The 24,370-nt window shown below is 43.4% G+C and overlaps 2 protein-coding genes across 3 annotated transcripts in view; both read right to left on the minus strand.

Annotated features, from left to right (window-relative positions):
• The window catches only part of LOC138164975 (sterol carrier protein 2), a 465,527-nt gene that overhangs the window by 207,095 nt on the left and 234,062 nt on the right, over positions 1-24,370 (minus strand). The gene's annotated exons all lie outside the window — the stretch shown is intronic.
• Positions 1-24,370, minus strand: part of LOC138164972 (protein zyg-11 homolog B) — a 59,129-nt gene that overhangs the window by 28,461 nt on the left and 6,298 nt on the right. Inside the window, exons 2-3 of the mRNA XM_069092984.1 lie at positions 11,133-11,298; positions 5,510-6,264 (exon numbers count right to left, since the gene is read on the minus strand). Coding sequence (XP_068949085.1) covers positions 5,510-6,264; positions 11,133-11,298 — 921 coding nt within the window. The remainder of the gene's footprint in view (positions 1-5,509; positions 6,265-11,132; positions 11,299-24,370) is intronic.

Below are 24,370 nucleotides of genomic sequence, written 5' to 3' on the forward strand. Positions count from 1 at the left end.
ATCATACCAAGATATCAAAGGCCTTAAGTCAAAGGTATAAATACATAAAAGACCACACAGAAAACACAGACCACAAAGATCTCAGCAAGACATTGTCCACATTCTGGGAGGTTTATGAATATCCTCTAGAAAATACAGACTCAAACTACCCTCATATGTGAAAATGAAGGGACTCTCCATTACTGCCATGTCAAATATTCATAACCAATTAAATTACCTACATGTTTTATAGACAGAAAGAATGTTTTTCCATTGATTCATCAATCTGGTACCCCAAACTACCCCAAGGTTCCAGGATTTCATTAGTAATTTCCAGAGTCCCTTTTCCTTCATGGAGGATTACATCTATTTTCATGGTCCCATGGCCAATCTTCTGGTAATGAAGACCCCAACAATGAACTAGAACGGTCTCTGGATGACAATCTCTTGCTACCTTTACACCCCCCCATTCCAGGCTAGCCAACACCTGTTCTGCTTGGTAGGGCTCTGAAGGCATATCCTTATGAATCTCAAGGTCACCTCTACACCAAATCAGGGAGACAAAAGAGCTGAACTTAAGTGAAGATCTTTGAACTATATACAACACAATTCAATCTATTATCAATTTTAATCATTACCAAGCTAAATTACAATTTGAATCCATTTAGTTTGGTTTTTTTTTTTAAGCAATTGGGGTTAAGTAACTTGCTCAAGGTTACACGGCCAATTATTTCTGGGTGTGGTGCTAAGTATCAGAGCCCAGATTCGATCCCAGGTCATCCTGACACTGGAACCAGCACTCTTACTCGCTGAGCCACCTGGCCACCCCTAAGCAATTGGGGTTAAATAACTTGCTCAAGGTTACACGGCCAGGTGTTTCTGGGTGGGTGTTAAGTGTCTGAGCCCGGATTCGATCCCAGGTCATTCCGACTCTGGGGCTGGTGCTCTTACTCACTGTGCTACCTGGCCATCCCGAATCCATTTAGTTTTGCCGATAATTTAAGAGATGTGTTGTCTGTGTACCTAGGGAGCTTACAATCTAAGAAAAGCATGCTGTATGTACATATCTACAGTTTCTTTTCCTTATCAGAGGACTCTCTTTTGAGTTTTGCTAATCAATGGCAGGATCACTGAGATCCTTCTTTTGTCTGGCTCACAGGACCACTGGTTAGGCACTCTGGAATGGTTCCTGAACAGAGTATGGGTAGGGAAAGCCCATTCCAGAAGCAACAGAAACGCTAAGATTGGCAAGGGACCTTTGAGATCATCCAGATTCAACTTCTGTCTGAAGTCTGAACCCCATCTATGACATCCCCAAGGAGTCATGCAGCTCCTAACCTGAAGACCCACAAGAATGCAGGAACAGGAAGCCTCCTGTTCCTTCTGCACTTCCTGAGGTAGCCCATTCAATATTGGGGAAAATTTATTATGAAGAAATGCCTCCTTAGATGAGATCTGCCTCCCTATAACTCTCCACTCTCTTTCTACTCACCCGAATTCAATCCACAGTCAAACAGAATACTTCTAATCACTCCTTAACATGAAGTTCATTGTTGTTCAGATGTTTCAGATTCTGTGACTCCATTGGAGTTTTCTTGACAAAGATACTAAATTGTCTGACATTTCCTTTTCCAGCTCATTTTACATGTGAGGAAACTGAGGCAAAGAGGGCAAAGTGACTTGCCCAGGGTAACACAGCTAGTAAGCCTTTGAGGCCACATTTGAACTCAGGTCTTCCTGACTTCAGTGCTCTGTGCACTATGGTTTTGCCTAGCTGCTTCACATGGCTCTTAGCTATCTGAAGAGAACTAGCATGACCTTCTGACTTCTCTTTGGTCAGCTCCACATTTCCAGTTCTTTCGATCATTCTCATGTGCTTTGGCTTCAAGTGACCTCATCATCTTGGTTACCAGAGTAGGGACTCAGTGAGGACTGAGAAAGCGATGAAAATGGATCAGGTGAACATTTGGGGAGCTGGACTTGACAAGATGGAAGCCTGGGATGGGTGAAGCCTGTGGTGCCATGAGTAGGGATTCCAGGGATTCCCCAATTGTGTTAGGAAAAGAAACTGATGGGAAAAGGGAATGTAAAAGCCACAATTCTGGCACGAAGCACTTCATAAACCAAAATGTAACAAAAAGCAAGAAGTAAAAACATTTTAAACTACCTTTTTTTCTGTGTAAAAATTGTTCAAATGCTTTTTTGGTATGACAGAAAAATAAATTTAAGCTAATAAGCCCTTAAATCCATAAGAATTCAAAGCTTGGGACATACAATGCTTTCTCCTTGAAGTCAAAGATTCTTGTCTTGTTTATTTCTATACCAGCTTCAACACATGTTCTATAGAGTAGATGCTTATTTAATGTTTGATGAAAAAACAAATTAAGGAGGAATGCTAGAAAATGACAATGACCAAGCTTGGGCCAAAAGTGGAGCTATGAGATCCAACACCTTCTTCCCCTTTTTGCAAAAGCTGGGGACAAGGGGTGTAGATTGGACGCAGTAAAAATCACTTATTTCCAGAAGTATGAAATGTGTGTTAGTACCAGACATTGCAGCTTTCTTCAACTGGGATCAAGATTTTCAAATGCAGTTTTAAACTAATGCCCTGTGAAAGCAATGCCTTTCATAAAGGGATGACAGAAAACATGCTTAGATTTCAGTTTTACAAGGTCATAAATCCTTCTGAGCTCTGTGGGTTCAAACAGGAATCAATCAAGACCTAATAACAGGAATCCAATACTTCACAGAATCTCTGCCCTTAGAAGATATCATATGGCCTGGTGATCTACCCACTTAGGTAATTACAGAATCAGTGCCTGGCTCACAATCTTTCTTCTCGATCAGAGGCACTGATGCTGCTCAACTATCCTAAAGCCCTAGTTCTTCATGTTACCCAATTCCCATTACCTACATTTGCCAGTGGATCACTTCCTCCCAAATAATCTTTCCTCTTAAGGTGTGGTGACCCTGCTCCCTTGGTCCCCCTCTTAGGTGTATGCCCACTCTTTCTTGGTGGCTTCTGCTGGATCTTCAGCTAAGTCACACCTTCTGACTGTGGGCGTCCCCCACTGGTCTGTCCATTCTCCTTCTATATTATCTCACTTAATGATCAATTTCATCTCTATGCCAATGACTCCCTTATGTCTGTCTCTAACAAGCTCCAGAGTATCTCCTGAGCCACAGCACCGAATCTTCAACTGCCCTCTGGACATCTCAATGGATGTTGAGCAAGCATCTCAAACCTACGTCCAAACTGAACTCAGTGTCTTCCCTTCCCAACCCTCTGCCTCTTCAGCTTCCACTACTGTTGAAGGCATCACCAGCCTTCCCAGCCACCCACGCTCACACTCTCCGCGTCATCCCTGACTCCTCATTCTATTTCCAATTCGGGAGCAGATCTTGTCATCTCCACCTTCCCAAACAACATGCCTCATGTGCGTCCACTTCCCTCCATGCACACAGTCACCACCAAGACTACTGCACTTCTATCTGATGGATCTCTTGATTCACGTCTCACTTCTCTTCAACCCACCCTCCACAACTGCAGCTCTCACCACGTCATGTCACTCCCCTCCCCAAACGACATACAGAATCGCCTACAAACTCTTCTGTTTGGCATTTAATGCCCTCGATAATCTGCTTCCCTCAGACCTTTCCGCTCTTGTCCAGCTTTCCTCCCCTCCACTTCCTCTCCATCCTCTCTACTACACTGGCTTACTTCCTCCCCCACAGAAAGATCTATGCTCCACTCCTGTGCCTCGACCCTGGCTTGTCCCTCACACCAGGACTGCTCTCCTTTCTCACCTCTGTCTCCTGGCTTCCCTGGCCTCCTTCAGAACAGCATTACATCCTACCTTCTTTCTGCAGAAAGCTTTTCCTGGTGCCCCTGCTGCTAGTGCCTTCCCTCTGAGATCACTTTCTATCTATTCTGTATACATCTTGAATGTGCCTGGTTATTTTAATGTCTGTGAACTCCTTGAAGGACGATGACCATCTTTCTTTTGTACAGGTTTAATAAATGGTTTTTGTGATAATCTCTGCACTGAAGTGAGGCCTTAAAGGCCCCTGATAAGATAGCCTCACACCTCCACCATTGATGACAGCTTCCCTCTTTTAACCTCCTTCCATCCTCTCTAGATCAAGTCAAGTCCCACTTCCTCTTGACCCCCACAGCAGCTAGGACCTTCTCTCAATCTAATAAGCTCCACAATATCTAAAACTGAAAAGGGCATGAGAAAGCTGTCCAACACCCCCATTTTATAGGCAAGGTCCAGATCGATGAAGTGATCTGCCCAACACTGCCACGAGTAGCCAAACTGACCATTCATCACCAACATAGAGAGAACCTTGGTCCTACTGAATTTATCTAGCCCCTATTTACTGATCTGCATCATCCATTTTTCAATATTGGCTAAATTACATCAAGCAGTATGCTAAATACTAGAGAGGAACATCTTACTTATGATCATCATGGGATCAGCAGCTCTTTGCAGGCATGAACTTAATGTTATAGGGAGGTATTCTAAAATAATTCAAAAGAGCTCTGGACTTGGAGCCAGGAGGGCCCTGGTTCAAGACCTGCCATTAATGCTTACCACATCTGTGACCATAAGCAACGGATTCGACCCCTCTACACATACCTCATTTTCTTTGTCTAAAAATGTGTATACCACCTACGTTACTTACATCAGTGAGTTGTTGTAAAGATCAAATGAGAATCTAAGAAGCGCTTTACAAACTTTAAGCTCTATGTAAATACCAGATATTATAATTTTACTTCTCTTGTATCCCCACAGATGTTCAATAAACTAAAAAACTCCTTCAGGAAAAAAATGGGATTTATAAATGGGTTTGTGGCAGAAAGGCCTTGTTTGTGGCTGCCAAGCCTTGTGGAATATAGTGGGAGGAATGCTGGATTTCAAGTTGTAAGAGCTGTGCAACGCTGGCTCTGTCACTTACTAGGATCACAGCATTCAGATCCAGAAGGGTTTTAGAGACCAGGCAGGCTAAGCCCCAGGAAGTGAAATTCAATGCTGAAATCACTTTCAAGGCCATAAGTCAGAAGGAGCAGCCAGGCTTTAAATGCAGGCTCTCTTCTAGGAGCCTAGGGCTCTTTCTGCTACATCAGGAAGCTCATGTCCCATACCACACAGGATGAGAGGAAATGTTCTGACCAATGGGAACTCCTAAGCATCTCTCTGCGGGCACAGCGGGGCTCTGGTGTACACCAGCAGCAAATACATGTACCTGCAAAACCATGAATCACCTCTCTTTCTGTAATGGTATTCCCAGTACTTAGCAGAGGACCTGACATAGTAGGTGTCCTCAGAGTCTGCTTCCAAATGGAGACAATAATTTCTGTAATATCTTCCTTGTAGAGTTTTGAAGAAAGCAGACTAAAAATGATAACGACCCATGACCCTGACTGTTACTCCCAAGGTTAGCTCTTCTTCTCCTCAGAGCCAGCATTCCTACTACTACTGTACTGGTACCCCCAAGTTGAAATCGTTTTATAAGATGTGCTAACCTTCAAATGGCCTTCGCCGGTGAGGAATTCTGAGTAGCCGGCATCAGTGGCTAACAAGCCCACAAACTGCATGGTGGGCCGCTGCTGGATGAAGGCTTCTACAGCTTTGTCGGTCACATGCTTCCTCCCGGAAATGTCCAGAGACACAAGATTGGGCAGAATCTCTTTCTGCTCCAGGAGGCGAAGAGCTATGTCAGAGGTGAACTGCTTATCATCAGAAATGTCCAGGTGGTTCAAGTGCTTGAGCTCTCTGATCACGTCCAAGATCTGGGTGGTGGTCATCTTCAAGCACTTCAGGTGGTGCATGGTCAGGGACTTGAGGCGATCTTTACAGGTGAGCAGCGCTGTGATGTCTGTCACAGACGTGTTGGAGATGTCCAGACTCTCTAGCCTAGGCAGTGAAGCCACATCGGCCAAGTCTTCATTGTAGAAGAGGACATTGGTAATGCTCAGAGCCCGAAGACCAGACAGCTGGCTGAAGCACCTTTCATAAGGATCTTCTAGGGAAAGGGTGAGGGAGTTCAACACCAGGCATTGTAAATTCTGCTGAATCCATTTGTTACTGCCAAGCCCACTGATGATGTCTGTGATGGTAATGTCAGCATTCACACCAGTGGCATCAAGCTCCACCAGCTTATGATGGCAAAAGGCTTTCCGGAAGGCTACAGCAGAGATCTTTGCTTTGCGGATACAAGCTCGCTTCAAGCGCATTTGGTTGCCTCGGAAAATTCCCACAGTTCCATCATTTAGTAGGCCTAGGAGAAAAGAACAGCCTTCAGAACATTTCATCCTACCTTAGCAGGAAAACTCTCCTGGTACATTATTAAGTCACTGACCAAAAGAACTAAAAACATGTTTAAATGAGCCATGAGTTAAAAATAAGGACTGGCAGGCACATGTATAGAAACTGAAATTACTTGGGAATCATGTAAAATATTACTCTTGAAGTTGATTAGAAACTAACAGATTAATATTTGCAGAATCAAATTATGATATGAGGAGTGCTGGCCCCGGAATCGGGAGACCCAGGATCAGTTCCAGCCTCAGATACCTAGCACCCACACAAAATAACTGGCCGTGTAACCTTGAGCAAGTTACTTAACCCCAATTGCTTAAAATAAATAAATTATGATATGAGGCCAAATGTGCAACAATCTGACATATTTACGTAAAAGACATATTATGTAGAAGAGGAAACACCAGGAAAAGAGCTATCTTTTTAAATTATCAGACATTATCAACACGAGGAGACACCCAGGGTGTATTATGTAAATGCCTGCTATTCCCTCCCTCACCTCCCAATCTCCACCTGCTGAAACTGCTCCCAAGCTTCAAGGCCCAGCTCAAATCAGCTTGAAAACCAGATAATAGCAGCATGACCTTAGGCAATCAGTTTCTCTTGCTGAAGCTCAATTTCCTCATCAAGAAATGGGCACAATAACACCTACACTACCTGTCTCACTGGGTTCTTGTGAGTGCAGTGCTTTGTAAACTGTTTTTCTTGCTGTTCAGTTATTTTCAGTCATGTCTGACTCTGACCCCATTTGGAGTTTTCTTGGCAGAGACACTGAAATGGTTTACCATGTCCTTCTCCAGCTCATTTTACAGAGGAGAAGAGAGAGGCAAACAGGGTAAAGTGACTTACCCAGGGTCACACAGTTAGTAAGTGTCAGAGGCCTGATTTGAACTGAGGAAGATGAGTCTTCCAGACTCCAGGCCCAGGGCTCTATGCACTATGGCGCCCCTAGCCATCCCTTGTAAGCTGTAATGCACCATAGAAATGTGACCTGCTACATAGCACATATGAACATGAGTAACAGCTAACATTTCTATAGCACCAACTACGTGCCAGGCACTGTGCTCAGCTCTATACGACTCTTATCTCATCTGTATGCTTACAACAAACCCCCCGTTACAAGTGAGCAGGTAAGAGACTTGTGCAGGCTCACACAGTTAGGAGGGATCTGCGGCCACATCTGAACCCAGCTCTTCAGACTCCAGGACCAGTGTTCTATCCGTGCAGAGAGAGAGTGTGTGTGTGCGCACACAAGCGCGTGCGTGTGTGTGAGTGCATGTGTGTGTGTGCACGCGAGCGCGTGTGCATGTGTGTGAGTGTGTGTGTGTGTGTGTGTATGTGTGTGACTCCTTGTCAAGGCTGGGAAGTGAGCCCACACTCACAGGATGCTCTCTTTAGAGCTGGAAGAGCCCTCTCAGAGGCCCTCCAGTCCAAGTTCCTTGGTCATTTCACTTGCCCAGGTCAAATGTTAATTAGGAGGCAAGCCAGGATTTGAACCTGAGTTTTCCTGACTCTCATCACTCTCTTTAGAGTGAGAATGTGCCCTGTATGAGACTGGGAGCCCTCCTGAAGGTGACCCTCCATGGAGCCCACTGGTGCCCACGTCGGTCCACCTTCCACAGCCTGGCTCATACAGCTGGCACACGCCCCCTCCTCTTCTGCCCTCCCTTCCACTTCTCTGAAGCCACAGCTGCCTCCCTGTCCGACGAGCCAGTCCTTTCTTATCTCCCAACAGAATGCAAGCTCCTTGAAAGAAGGGACTGGTTTTTGTTTCTATCTTTCTATCCCCAACACAGCCCTTGCTCATAGGAGACACCAAATGCTCAATAAGAGATTGCTAAATGGAATTTCTGAAACTTGTTGTCTAACACATTCGCTGTGCCTCTTAGCTTTATGTCAGCAGTAATTTCAAAATCAGGCTACCTCTACCTTAACAATCCTGAATTACACAAGAATGAGGCCTAGAGCTAGCGGTATTTAAATAAAGTTCACCTTCAACCCACTAATAATTACGCCAGCAGTGCAATCATTCAGCGAGTTCTGAAGTCATTTCTCATTCCTCTCTTTCCATTTAAGATACAGGAGACCTTGTTGGACAACCTCTGCCGCACTTCCATGATCAACCAATATAGTTACACTGTCAGAAGAAGAGATGAGGGGGCAGCCAGGTGGTGCAGTGAGTAAAGAGCACCGGCCCAAGAGTCGGGATGACCTGGGATCGAATCTGGGCTCAGACACCTAATTAGCACCACACCCAGAATTAACTGGCTGTGTAACGTTAAGCAAGTTACTTAATCCCAATTGCTTATTAAAAAAAAAAAAAAGAAAATATGCCTGTGGATAAAAGCTTGCTTGGGGTGGCCAGGTAGCACAGTGAGTAAGAGCACTGGCCCCAGTGTCGGGATGACCTGGGGATCGAATCTAGGCTCAGACAATTAGCACCCACCCAGAAACACCTGGCTGTGTAACCTTGAGCAAGTTACTTAACCCCAATTGCTTAGGGGTGGCCAGGTGGCACAGTGAGTAAGAGCACCGTGTCGGGATGACCTGGGATCCAATCCGGGCTCAGACACCTAATTAGCACCACACCCAGAATTAACTGGCCATGTAACATTGAGCAAGTCAACCCCAATTGCTTATTAAAAAAAAAAAGAAAAGAAAATATGCCTGTGGATAAAAGCTTGCTTGGGGTGGCCAGGTAGCACAGCGAGTAAGAGCACTGGCCCCAGTGTCAGGATGACCTGGGGATTGAATCTGGGCTCAGATACTTAGCACCACACCCAGAAATAACTGGCCGTGTAACCCTGAGCAAGTTACTTAAACCTAATTGCTTTAAAAAAAAAAAAAAGATGTAAGATTCGTCTGACATGAACCCGGTCTTGATGAAGCCATAATGGCCTTTACTGATCACTGCTTCCTTGTCTTTGGGATCACAAACAATCACTCTAATACTGCATTCGGGAATTTCACCCTTCAGCACTCTAGAGTCTCAAGTCTGGTGTGGAGGTAACTGAAATCTCAAGGGCAGGACAAGCAAAATGTCACCTCTGGCAGGATCCATCAGGCTTGTGAAGCTTTGAGTACCCAAAGGAAGGTCCAAGTCCACAGGGTAGGTGCTGCCCAGGCCCAGGGTGCCTGGCTGGGATCCTCCCCATCACTGAGTTCACTAATCCAGGCTCTCTGGTCTGGAGTTTAAGATTTTTCCTTTTCCTTTCACTGAAATCAGAGCTTTTGGCTTTTTTCTGGGGCAGCGATGGCATTCTCAGTTGCCAGTATTTCTCCAAGATTGCTGACTCGGCTCAGCAATGCCACCCACCAGTTCTTTCAAAATGCCAGCACATGTGGTGTCTTGGCCTGGAGACCAACTCACTGGGAGCAGTTAGACACTAAATTACTGCCCTCACTTACCTCAGGACATTGCTATTCCCTGCTGACCATTTCTGTGCTATCACTCCTGCCCCAAAGAATATTCAAAGTTCATGACATACCATCAGCCCAAACAGTCAATATATACAGTGGATAAATCCACTGAACCACAGAGTTGTTTTATTGCAAAACCTGGACAAGATCTCAGACACCATCTAATGCAATTCTCTCATTTTACAGAAGAGGAAACAGAAGGTCAGAGAGACGTGACCTGCATATGTTCACTCTGTACAACTGGACACACAGCCAGCATCACAGCTAGGCCTACTGACTCCCAAGGGTTTGTTTCTATCACTCCAGACTGAGCAGTTAGGATTTCCCCTTACCATTTAAAAGTGATTTTGGGGAATAAATTTAAAAGGTTTGCCTTCATAGTTTCAAAGATCAAAAAGCAGGAGTTCATTTTCTTATAACAGCATTCATCTTCCTTCTCCTCCTCTTCACTGAAAACATGGCATTCTGCACCAGACTTCTCAATGTGTATTTCAAACCATGTGCAATGAAGGGAAGTTATTCTTGTCAAGAGGTGGGCTACTTAAACCAAAAGAGGTGAGAGCCCTGGCCAATTTATGAGGCCCTCAAATCACAAAATCTGAGTTGGAAAGAAGACTTGGGTGCTTAAAGGTTGTCTAGTACCTCCCTCACCTGAACAGGAATTCTTCTATAACATTTCTGGTAAGTTGGCACTCAGACTCCCTCCTGAAGACTTCTAAGAAAGATACCTATCACCTCTAAGACAGACCATTCCATTTGGCAGCAGCTGTCATTGTAAACTAGATTTTCCTTACACATCAAGCAGAAATTGGCTTGCTAATTAATCCCAATCCTAGCCTCTAAAGCTGTAAAGACTAAGTCAAATCCATTCAAGAGCCAGCCGTTCAGATCACATGTCCACCCCATTTTCGCTAGACTGAACATCCCAATGCCTCCAACCAGCCTTCATCTGGCACAGTCTCCACCAATGCTTCTCCCCTTCCCCAAGCATGCTCCAATCTGTCAGTGTCCTTCCAATAGTTGAACTGAATACAATATTATAGGTTTCACCAGCTCAGTATAGGCTAGATAACATCCCAAACTACCACAGAATGTGCCAGAACAGGTTAGAAGTGAATTATCACAGGTTTAAAGATGGAAGAGGCCTCAGAAGTCATCTAGTCCAACCAGCCTTACCAAGGCTGTCTTGCCCAGAGCCACAGTCAGTAACTGTCAGAAATGAAGAGTTAATTGGAGCTTCCTGACCCCAAATCTTGAGCTCCTTCTCCCACACCATCCTTGCCACTGTCTCTAATAGTCAATCAAACACATTACATTAGCTTCCACTGATTCTAAACTAATGACTAGTTTAATGACGTGCAGCAACAGTAATGAGAAGGTTGGGGAGGTTTCACTGTTCAGTCTTACCATGGAAGGCCATCGTCTGGAGGAGCCTATCAGCCACTTCTTGAGGGAACATCCCTGGTTCCTGCAGGCACAGAGTTCCATCTTGTCTTTCTGAACAGAATTTCTCCAGGTGAGTGGTCAGGAAATTCAAGCAAATATCCAATAAGGAAAATGGAGATGCTTCCTCCTGTATATTCCATGGAAAATCAAAAAGAATACAAACAAAATTCCCCCAATCAGTGTCTGCATGCATGTACATCGCCCCCTACACACATAATGGGAAGCTAAAGGAGAAGGGAATCCAAGTAAAATAATCAAGACTGAACACCAACTGACAGTAGCCCATTCATAACACAAGAGGGAGTAGTGTGAAATTTTAGTTCAAGAGAATTTTCACTTCGAAAAGTTGGAAGGGGGCCTTAGAAATCCCAGCTAGAATGCAAACTGAGAAGGAACCTGCAGGTCCTAGCCTTGCTTCAAAAACTTTTTCCAGCAAACTGTGATGCTCAATGACAGCAACATTTTCCTGTTAAAATATTTGGCATGAAATGATGGTAATAGCAAACATTCCTCGATATGAAAACTGTTTACATGTTTTCTATTCTGCCCCACAATGTCTCTGGCCCATCTTTGTTCTGTGGGTATTCTATGCTTACCAACCTTTCGCACCAAACTTCATGGGTTCCAACCCTAAATGTTGCTGGGCTAGGCTGAGCCCCTCTTAGTCCCCAAGGACTATCCTAGAAGGTCCAACTCTCTACTTATGGTCAAAGAGCCCATGAGAGCAGGGCTAGGAAGTGCACCTCAGTCCTCTGCTCTTCCCATGGCATCTACCCCAGCTATTATCAATGACTGCTGACCCAACTTCAGGCATGAGTGGCCTTCTGACTTGTCTCCCCATAGTGCAGTTTCACTTGAGGTCCTAATGGCTTCCACTTCTGTAGCACCTTCAGGTTAAACAGAATGTTCTCCTGTGAAGAGGGGGAGTGTCAGCATTGTTACTCGTCTTTATTCATAGAGGAGAAAAGGCCACCAGCAACATGCTGTGATGCGTCTTCCTGGAATGGAAGGGACCCTGGACTGTCCTAGGCCAAGCCAGAAGCATACCTGCTCTAGCCAGTTCCACTCAAGCAGGAAAGGCTTAGTGATGGACTGCTTCAGCCTGGGGTCCCCAAGGACCGAGCTGCCAACGCTCCTCACCAGGTTAGCCATGGAATGCAAGGGAATTTCTCAGCTACCCCAACTTAGGAAGGCTATCTGTTAAGGGGTAGCAGAGTAGTAATCTGAAGTCACTGACCCTTGAGATACTGGAAAGCAAAATATTCTTTTGCTGAGGAAATTGAAACTTAGAAAAGGGAAGTGACATCTAGGAAGCAGTGGATTTGGAACTGGACACCAGGACTCCTGACCCCTCAATCCAATGTTCTTTTTGCTAGAACATTAGGACATGTGCTTGTCAGATGGTAAGCCTAGGGGCTGGGGGTACAGAACAAGGTCATGGAAAATATCCAACATACTGCCAACCTTGGTATCATTCATTAGCTGGCAGACTCTGATATGAAAACAGAATTCTCCCCAGGACTTTGAGCCCAAGAGACTTCATCCCTAAGAAAGCTTCAACCAGCTGGCAGTGCTCTTTCTCCCTCCTCAAATGACCATTTACAGACTTGCTAGCCATGTCCAAGTCCATCTCCTAACAAAATGCATAGAGAAATGCTTTGAAAACTGACAAGCACTTGACAAACATGGCCTATTATAACAAATACCTTGCTAAGCTAAGCCATGCACTGCCTGCTGCCTGACTGCTTAGTAGGCAGACACTGATCAGTTCTCTTCTTCTTTCTCCCCAGCGATGCAGTAAATTCAGGTTTTATATTTATAAATATAAACTTTGGAGTTGCAGCTGTCCTTGCATTCCTCAACAGTGCTTAGACTAGCACCTTGCAGGAGCACGCACTCAGTAAGTATTGACTGTCTCTGATTTTGAAACTCTGAAAATCTCCTAAAATGCAGATGGTCTGATTCCCAGTCGTGGCTTTTTCCTCTTTAAGATAACACTGGGGAACATTGCACACACTTTGCATTTACTTCTCTGTGTCCATCCATGTTGTATTCCCCAAGTAGACCAACAAAGTCTTGAGAGAGGGAATGGCTTTGTCTTCTTATTTCCATCCCCTGGCACACAGTTAGCATTTCATAAATGTTTGTGGAACTGAATTTCCCTACACGGCATTGCCTGGTCAGTCTTGGTCCTAGAAGACAGATGCCAAAACACACTTGTTCCTCGGGGTAAAGAAATGGAGGATTTCCTCAAAGGGCTATAAATACTTTCATATCCTTTGACCCAGCAATATCACTCCTAGGGTTATATCCCAAAGAGATCGCAGAAGTTGGAGGAAGACCCATATGTACAAAAATGTTTATAGCAGCTCTTTTTGTGGTGGCAAAGAATTGGAAATTAAGGGGGTGTCCATCAATTGGGGAATGGCTGAACAAGTTGTGGTATATGCATATTATGGAATACTATTGTGCTATAAGAAATGAGGAGCAGATGGGCTTCATATTTACCTGGAGAGGCTTATACAAACTGATGCTGAGTGAGAAGAGTAGAACCAGGAGAAATTTGTACACAATTACAACACAACGTATGTGTGATGACCAACTTTGATAGACTGGACTCTTCTCAGCAATGCAGTGATATAAGTCAATCCCAAAAGGCTCATGATGGAGAGAAATATGTGCATCCAGAGAAAGAACTAGAAAGAACTGAGTTTATATCCAGGTGGAAGCAAAATACCTGATCTTTTTCCTTCTCTTGTTTGGTTTTGTCTTCTTCACCATTTTTCATTCCATAGATACAATCCGTCTTTATAACTTGACTAATGCATAATGTGAAAGTATTTACAGATCCTATACTTGACTATATGCTGCCATGGAGGAGAGGGGAGGGAGGGGGACAAAATATGAAACTCAAGGAATTGTGGAATTGAATCCTGTAAACTAAAAGGAAACAAACAAATTAATTTAAAAAAATTAAAAAAAAAAGAAATGGAGGATTCTGGGTACAGAATGCTTTAGACACTGCCAAAATATGTTTGGGTTCTGCTGAATTGTTTTTCTTTTATACAAATGATAGTTCTGGTGGGGGAAGGGCTGGTATAATGGGGAAATCCCTATGGTGTTTAAAAAACCGCAAACTAGTATCAATAAAACTTTTAAAAGCTAAATAAGCCATGTTGTCCCTCATGCTTTCAAGAGTCTTCAATAAATAAAGGAGCCCCTAAAGAACAGAATCTGGCCCTTTCTATCTGGGGTATAAGATCTGGCCTCCAAGGAGAGGTATTTGAATGGTTCTACTTGTCCCTAGGAGCTACGTGATGGGTGGGAGAAGGGCTGCTTCCTAACAATCAGAACTGTCCAAAAGTCTGTCAGAAAGAGAGACAGAGACAGAGAGAGAGAGTGTGTGTGTGTGTGTGTGTCCCTTCTTCAAACAAAGGCTGGATGCGATACTTCCTTCACACTCATATTTTAGTTGTTTCGATTACACTGCACCCTCCTTTGACCCTGGGTGATCTCTGTCCTTATACTTTGTACACTTTTAGTTCTATCTCTTTCTCCCTAGTTCTTTATTTCCTCATTCATTCAACAAATACTTGCTAAGAGTACCCCACGAAGAGAGTCATTCACAGAGGCAGTCAGGAAATAGCTCCCCTGGCTAAGGAGCTCCCTAAAAGGGTACCTTAAGATATTTATAAAGAAAGGCAGAGAGGGGGCGGCTAGGTGGCGCAGTGAATAACAGCGCCTGCCCCGGAGTCTAGAGGACCCAGGATCAATTCCGGCCTCAGATACTTAACACCCACACAAAAAAACTGGCTGTGTAACCTTGGGCAAGTTACTTAACCCCAACTGCTTAAAAAAAAAAAAAAGGTAGAAGGTTTAAAATTTGTGTAGTGATACTCCTTGTAAACTGAATGTTTATTGCCAGACAAAGACAAAGCACCTGCTGAAGAACAAAGCTGAGAAGGCTTTTCTTGTTTCCCTTTTACTGTAGGATTACTAAAAGTTTAAAGGCTAAATCATTACTAGGATGAACAAATAGGCAAAAGTTTTCTTCAATCACTATACTTCAACCAGCCTAAGATATAGATGTGGTTTTTTTTCCCTTCAGATTGAAAGTCATTAAATATTTTTTCTGGAAGCTTGCTCCTTGAAATGCCATTTGTTTTACATATTAACTCAGGATTGCTGGAAACTGACCATGACTTTCAAAGAGGCCTGAACAGAGGCGATTCCCAACTTACACTGATGCCCCATGATGAGCATTTATCTATCCACACATACACTAGAAAGTTCTTATACCTAAGTACCATATTTCAAAAATATTTACTATAAAAATGTGCCTTGCTTTCCCATCAGTTCAGTCTTCCTATGCTCCCCTGAATTGATGATATTCGTTATTTTTTTGTGGTATCGTCCTATCATTCCATTCACATACTATACTTGTTTAGTCATTCCCCAATGGATGGGCATTGCTATGAATATTTTGCCATTTCTGGGGCTCTTTTTTATCACTGACCATCTTTTCACAGGTGGATAGCCTACACCAACAGTCAAGGCAGGAGACAGCAGGATAAGATTCAATTCCAAAACTACGTATTATAGTATGAGTGCCTACTCTTGCTCAAGGCAAGGTGTGTGCCAAGACAAAAATCTTGAGAGTCAGATGGGATCATTACCCACAATGCTCAGCACATAGCAGGCGCTATATAAAGGGTATTCCCTCCCCACTCCCTTTCCTTCTCCTTCTAGTTTTAGTCCAAACTGGCCTGTTTACTGTTCTAGATAAAGCTTCTACTCTGCACATCTGAGCTTTCGCACAAGCTTTCTTCCACATCACGCAAGGCTCTCATTCTCCTCACTCTACCTATTAGCATCCCTTGCTTCCCTCACGTCTAAGTTCCAGAAGTCTTTCCCTTCCTAATTCCCCCAGCTGTTAGTGCCTTACATGGCTCCTGTGTTTACTTATGTGTGGACAAGCTGGATCTCCCTGGCAGCAGGGGCTGTCTTTACTGTGATGGAAGAAACCACGAACCAAACAGGAGGAAAACCAGAGAAACTGGCATCCCAGAAGTGAAAGGAAGAGGTAGCAAGAACGAAAGGGATAATGTTGCAGAAAGGTCAAGGAGACAGAGTTCTCAAAATCCCCTGACATCAAGTCCCAATATCTCCTCATCACTAAGAGGGCTCCTTCCTCCTGACAAGGCCCAAACCTGTCCTTGATCCTAATCTCTCCAGTCTCCTTCAGCACAATGCCCCCATAAACATTCCTTCACTCTCATCTTCAGCCTCTCCCTCTTTGCTGATTCCTTCCTTGCTGCCTTTACATGCACCCAAGTCTTCTCATATGAGAACAAAGCCCCATTTGTCCCTCCTGTCCTTTCTCATGGAGTCCCGTTCCTGACGGCTCCTCTTCAGCTCTCTTTGCTAGATCTTCCGCTTTGTCATGCCCACTGATGGCAGGGATCCATCCCACAAGGCTTTCCTCCAAGCCTCCTTCTCTTTACAGAGAGAGTAAAGAGTCAGAGAGTATGTTCAAATATTACCTCTATGCAGGTGACTACCACACATCCATAACACACACATGCATGCATACATGTCCCCATCTGGTCTGAGCCTCTCTCATGAGCTTCAGCTTCAATCACAAACTGCCTATTGGATACAGATGTCCTGGAGACACTTCAAACTCAAATCATTCTCCCCGCCAAATCCATCCTCCTCCTGTGATCTCTTCTATTTGCCACTCAAGTCTGTGACCAGCTGCCAAGTCAATGATTCTCTCTACAGCTTTTTTCATAGCCATATCTTTCTCTACTCCCGTGGGAACCACCAATGTTCAAGAATTATCAGGGCCAAATACTCCTCTTTCTTCATCTTCACCTCTCACACCCTCCAGCTTCCTTCGAAGCTCAGCTCAAACACATTCTATATAAAGTCCTTCCTGAACTCCCTACCTGTAATGCCTTCTCTCAGGTGAAATTACCTTGTGTATACTCATGTCTGTACACAGGATCATAAGATTAAAGAATTACAATCAGAAAGGATCTCTGGTCCAACCCCTTCATTATCCAGCTGAGGACAGAATGTGAGTTCACTATACTCAAGGACTCCTTCCTATTTGTCTCTGCATCTCTAGGGCCTGGCACAGTTTAAGGCCTGAAAAGAAGTCACTGGATTTGGCAGTTAAGGTGTCACTGGTGACTTTTTGAAAGTGAATAATACAAATTATTAAGAACCACCTGGAAACAGTTAGAATTCTCTAATAATCAAACAAGGGCAAATTAAAATAACAGATACCACTTTATATCAATTATATTAAGAAAAATAGTCTAAAAAATAAGATTCGATGTTGGCAAGGTTGTGGAAAAACACGAACGCTGCTGGTAGTGCTATGAATGAGTGTAATCTTTTTGAAGAGTAATATGGCAACATAAGGAGATGGGAATAAGCATTTATATAGCACCTACTCTGTGCTAGACATTGTGTTAAGCTAAGCACTTTACAAATATTATCCCATTTGATATACACTGAATTATAAAGCTGCCCATATCCTTTGACCTAGTGATACTAATATTAGGACTGTACCCTAAGGGTATTACTGAAAGAAAAAAAGATCTCACTGTACAAAAATCACAATGCTCTTAACAATGCTAGAAAAAACTTCAGTTAGTCTCAATAAAGTGAGCTGAAAGGGAATAAAGTGAATGGCAGACAGTAAAGACTCCTTTTGGAGAGCCTATGTGCCTTAATGGATAGAATCCAACATGGAGAGAGCTGGGTGACAATCTGGCCAAAAACACATGCTAGCTTTGGGACCCCGGGGCAAGGTTCTTAAACTCCAGGAGCCCCAAATCCTATAGCTACAAAATAGGGATAACAGGAACACCTATGTCTTGGGGTGAGCATGAGGCTGAAATGGGATAATGTATGTAAAATACAGGATAAGTGAGCTATCCCTTCTTTTCTGATTTAACCTGAATAAGGAGAGACACAGGTCAACAGTTTGGCTGAATGGTGGCACAATTATTAAGGAGTCAGAAGGAGGACAGGATGGAGGAATTTAAGCATATTTACAGACAAGAGAAGAAAGAGTCAATACATAGCAAAAACTGAAGAGAAAGGGTGGGGAAGGAATGACTGATGATGCAAACTTTCAAAGGAACAGGAAAGGCCTCTGGGAATGTCAGAATTGGACAATCTAATCTAGGCAAGGAAGATTACAATTCCCTCTCCCATACTCCTTTACCTTCTGAGATTGCTGCTGCTGCAGCACAGGTAGGAATGATACAGTGAATGTCTACAATGTGCTAAGCACTGAAGAAAGGTAAAAGACAGGTTTACAAAGATGTTTCCATGTGCTCTCACTTGACCCTCACAACAATCCTTTGACACAGAAAAGAAAGGATTTAAAAGGGTTTGAGGGAGAAGATTAAACATCAGAATAAAGTAGGAGGTGATGTCAATTGCTGAGTCTGGAGCTGGGGTTTAAAGAAATGATCAAGAGTTGAAACAACCCTTGCGGAGAAAGGAGGAGAATCAACCAGACACTAATAAAGGATATGGAACAAGAAATACATCAGATCAGCTATCCAGCCAGCAAAAGGGACGATTCGAGTCACCACTAACACAACAGGTACCACATGGCTGATAGAATCCTGGGTAATTACTTTAAATAAACAGTCTTATTGTTCATTGACTTTTTTGGCCGCCAAAGTCCCTTCTGAAGTAGAATATAATCCTTTCAATTAATCAGTCTATCATTTACAAGAAAGGAAAGGAAAATGGAGAAGAGTAAGCTGTGAGAGAGTGGTTAGAGCCCTGCCAGCGGAGCAATGGAGAGCCCCTAACTTCCAGCAGCACTCAGGCTGGCCTGCCCAGCTGAGCACAACCGTAGACCTCCTGCGGGGCACTCAGTAGCGATCTCTGTCTGGCTCTAACAGTCCATGAATCTTGCCCTTTAATGGGTCCCACTAAAGGGGGCAAGGGGCAGAAGGAATTTCTAAGGGCACTCTCCCACCCTGCACCCATGGTCTAAGTCAAAGGTGTCAAAAACACATGGGAAGCAATGCACCAGAGTAGCTCCAAAGAGAACAGAATATGATTGGGAAAGACTTAACAAACAAAAATACAATAAAACACAGGTAATGCTAAGATGAAGTTTTCTAAGTTGACATGCACCTGTAGAGATCTCTCCTTCAGCTGAGTGGTCCCTTTTTGATATGCATTGGCCACCAGTGGTCTGAGCATTACGCTACAGTGTCAATCAGAGAACCCCTCCAACAGTTCTTAGCTTTGGGTTACCAGCTAATCCCACGGCACCAAGGGATGGCAGGTGTCTACCACTGGGAAGGTCCCAGGCACCTGGGAGAGGAGGATTATAGGGGCAGGGGTCAGAAGGGTGGGCTGTATTACTGGCCTTTTAGCCTGAGGGCAAACCCTGACTCTTATTAGATGGCTAACATTTACTAGCAGTGAGATAGTTGCCTAACTTCTCAGAAATTCAGTTTCCTCATTTGTAAAATGGAGATGGTAATAAACAACAATGACACTATCCATTTCACAAGGCTGATGTGGGGAAAGGGCTTTGGAAAGTTTAAAGTACCACATCAATGTACATTATTGTTACATATGTAAAATATAGCTTATATTATAACAAAGTATCATGATGGTTATCATGGAAAAGAATTGTGTATCAGGAGGGTCTGGAACCACCGGTAAGTCACAACCTGAGACTCAAGTTTCCTCATCTGTAAAATGGGCAAAGTACCACTTACACTATAACTTCAAATGCAATTTGTAAACCTGAGAATATTAGAAAAATGCAAATTATAATTTCTGCTAAACTTTTATCCCCCTTAAGAGAATATAAATGTAAAATGTTATACTTGGACACAGAAAAAAAGAATCAATCTTACAAGGATAAAATGGGTGAGGCATAATCAGATAGCAATTTGTCTGAAGATGATCTAGGAGTTTTGGTAGATTACAAGCTCAACATGAATCAAGAGGGTAATGTGACAGTCAAAAAATCTAATGCATTCTTGGGTTATAAAGATTCCAATGCAGACTGGAAATCAGGAGAGCTGACAAAAGTGCCATGGGCTGCCTGCATCAGGAGGTGGTGGGTTTCCCTCTTTGGAAGTCTTCAAAGCAGAGCCTGAGCGGGTATTTGTCGGATGTGTTCTTTCAGGGATTCCTTTAGTACACTAGATGGCCATTGAGGTTCCTTTCAAAACTCAATTTCTGTTCTCCCATGATGCCTTGAAAGTGGCTGCTACTGAACCAGGAGAACATTGTATACAGTAACAGCCACAGAGTTCGATGACCGACTTTGATAGTTTTAGCCCTTCTCAGCAATGCCAAGGACCTAAAACAATTTCAAAGGACTCATGATGGAAAATGTCATCCACATCCAGAGAACTATGGATTCTCAATGCAGAGTGAATACTTTCTTTTGTTTTTTTTTTCTTTCTCATAGTACCTCCCATTCTAATTCTTCTATACAACATGACTAATATGAAAATGTTTAATAGGAAAGATATGTAGATCCTGTATCGGATTGCATGCCGTTTTGGGGAGGGGAAAGGAGGAAGGAGAGAAAATTTAAAACTTATGTACATGAATGTTGAAAACTAAAAACAAACTAACTTTAAAAAAAGTGGCTGCTATCATGTCCTTCATCCTTGCCCTTCAGCACAGGTCCTTGTATGGGGGGGGGGGGTGTTCAAAAGATGTCTAAATGATGGTCAGTGTGCCTTCAAATTAAAGACAAAGGCCACAGAGGAGAATCTCTCAGGTCACCCAAGGTTCTTTCAATGGCTTTTCCTTTCTTCCAGAATTCATCTAAACTGTCTCCCCCATACCAACCTGTGTTTATTTTTCTGTTACCCTGGCCCTCTCCTGGGTTTTCTTTGTCTCTTTTTTTTTTTTGTCTTTTGGAGGGCAATTGGGGTTAAGTAACTTGCCCAAGGTTACATGGCTAGTTTTTTTTGTGTGTAAGTGTTAAATGTCTGAGGCCAGAACCGAATTCGGGTCCTCCTGACTCTGGGCCCGCGCTTTACTCACTGCGCCACCTAGCTGACTCTTCTTTAACTGTCTCTTAAGGGCTGCCTCACTATGTCCTGAGTCTGGGTCACCTTTCCAGGGAAAGACGCTGGGCAGAGAACCCATCAGGGATGTGGTAGAGTCAATTTATTCTTCAGGTAAGGGGAGGACCAAATGAGCTTAATTATATAAGCATTCTGTAAAATGTTAAGTATTAATATATATGAGCTATTATTGTAAAAGGGAGCCTGGGAGATGAAAACGCCAACTGGAGATGTTTCTGAGTCACGATGACCTTTCCCTTCTAAGAGTCTACTTAAGAGTTTTCCCTGGTAATGATTAACTATTTCAAACATCTCATATTTTATAAGGAAACTGAGGCCTAGTGGAGACAGGGGTTCCCATAGAAGGTGGGGGAGGAGGCACAGTAACAGTCACTTAAGAACCCATCCAGTTCAGTCCCTTCATTTTAAAGATGAGGGAACTGAGGACCACAGGGGAAGTGGCTTATCCTATGTCACATGGCTTCACTTGAACCCAGGGTCCTTAGTCCAAATTGTCCTTTCTACCGCACCACTCTCCCTCATCATGACTCAAAAGATGTTACAGTGTCTCTTAGGCACATCTCACAGGAAGCATTTAACATATTAAGCATTTGCTACACACATGGCAATGCATGTTTAGACCCCTTAGATTGGGAGCTCCTTTAAAACAGGGACTATCTTTTCTCTTTCTTTGATTCCCCAGGGCCTGGCACATAGTAGACACCTTAAAAATGCTTGTTGACTATTCACTACATTTTTCATATGAGCACCAGGCCTCAGAGGTCATTTTGATGCTTCGTGCCAAAAATATTGCTATTTCTGGCTCTGAGGAGAGCACTGGGGACATTATGTGACTCCAGTTTGCTGTGCAGTACTAGGCAGATCACTGCCAATAACTAGGTGCCCTCTTGTCTCCAGCACAAATCGAGGAAGAGGCCATTTCTAGGGGCACCACAGAGACAACTTTGATACCTGAACACTCAAACTATGCTGCAGGAAGTCCCTCTGTGAAAAGCTGCAGTGGGCAAGATGTACCCCCAGATCTGAGGGAAGGAACTTATTTTTTATAGATAATGAAAGTATTGACTTTGAAAAAGGTAGAATGTCCATTAGTATCAATGCACCACATGAGTGAGCACACCAGTGCTGGAGTGAGGAATCTCCATTCCCATCCTTGCTAGGATACTTAGTAGCTGTCCATCGCAGGGTCTCAGATTCTTCTCCCATAAAATATGGACAATGAATCAAAGTAACTCACAGGGCTGTTGTGAAGAAAATGATCTGTAAACCTTCAGTTGTTACTGAACAGAATGCTATTATAATATTAAGACCAGACTATTACTGTATTGAGTCAGGAGCTTAGAGTCAGGAATACTTGGATTCAAGTCTCATCTGACCCATTTTGCCCATGTGATTTTGGGTAAATCTTTTAACCTCTTGATGAGCCAGGTAACACTCTGAAGTTACCCAAATGGTGTTTTACTAAGATTTGATAGAAGGGTTTCCTCCTCCAGAGCTCCCTACCCCAAAACAAATTACAGATATAATGTTGGTTTTTTTTAAAGGCTGGGCGAGATGGGATAACAACCTCCCCAAGTCTCACCATATGAAGTTAGACTGTATACTCCAGGGTTAGTGAGATAGAGGCTGACTGACCACAGTATTCAAGGAAATGCCACTGGGGAAAGTGACTCTTCAGCCAGGAAAAAAAGCCTCTTTAGAGAAAAGGAGCTTCCATACACAGGAAAGGAGGGCTTTGGTTCCCCCTGGCAGAAAGTGAGCACACTGTGAAGAGTTCTAAGGTTCTCTGCAGTTCAAAAGCCATTGATCCTAATGGACATTCCACCTTTTAAAACCTGCCAAGGATCTAGTTTATTCTCTCTCTCTGGAAGCTGCTTTCCGACCTGTGTATATTTATAGTGCCTGAACTCTCAAAGACAGGCAGGCTCTCAGATGTTAGAATCTACCAGGGTCAGAAAATCTGGGCTACTCGTTTTAACTAATTAACCAGAAAAAAAAAGCTGGTTTGTAGAGAAGTCAATACTTTCATTATCTATAAAGAATAAGTTCCTTATAAACAATATTATGACACATCAGGCCCAAAGATTAACCAATGAGTCCACCTCTTCTACTGCCCTAATTTATCTGTACTTCCAAAGGGAGAAGGCAGCTTAATATTTGTCAAGTGCTTGCTCTACAGACAAGCTCTGAAGCCTGGACCTTTGAATTCTTTATTCCATATTTCAAAGGTCAGGCAGGAAAAAAAAATCACCTTCTCTCTTAATCTGACCACTGTGAGGCAGTTTGGTGGAGTGAAAAGAAGGGCTGGGTGTTGCCTTCTCCTCCCTTACTGAGTGACCCTGAGCAAGTCACTGCCAGAGCTCTGTAAAATGAGGGCCTCAAGTAGTATCTGTGTGTACCCTGCCAACAGCCCTCAGGAGAAGCTCTCTGGAATCAGCTGCTCTCACCTATTACCAGCATTACAAAGAGCAGGCTTTTTAGACAATGGCAAGAACACTGGCCAAATGTGGTAACTCAGAAGAGCCCCAGGAACCTCTGCTCTCCTTTCTGGAAATCCATGTATGTATTGAAAAAGTTTACTGGCTCAAATAAGTCACATCTGAAAACAAGAATAAGGACAAGTGATCAGTTTTTAAATTTCTTGGTTGAAAAATCTTCCTGGATCTCCAAAAGGGGTAAATATTTCTTTAAAGATGTAAGGGTGGGTCCCATTCAAACCCCAATCAATCACAGAAGGCCCAAACTCCTCAAATTAGATCAATCCAAATAACTGCTAGCACTTATTTAGCCATTTTAGATTTACTAAAGCACTTTTCATTATTTCTTTGGATCCTCTAAACAATCCCTTGTTGGAAGTGTCATTATACCCAGTTCACAGACAGGAAAACTGTGACTGAGGGAGGTTAAGTGACTTGCCCGGGGTCTCAGAACAAACATCTGAGGCAGAATTTGAACTCTGTTCTTTCTGACTCTCTCCCTATCAATCAACCAATAGTGTAACTGGGTATTAAGGAATTGGTGAATGTCTTTTATCAACTCCAATGAGTGGGGGCTGTCAGACATCTATAGTTACAAAGTCTCTATACCAAGAGC

Source organism: Petaurus breviceps, unplaced genomic scaffold (assembly GCF_028583685.1).
Source record: "Petaurus breviceps papuanus isolate PSGF00001 unplaced genomic scaffold, PetGlider_PUasm1.0 207, whole genome shotgun sequence".
NCBI classification, from domain to species: Eukaryota; Metazoa; Chordata; class Mammalia; order Diprotodontia; family Petauridae; genus Petaurus; species Petaurus breviceps.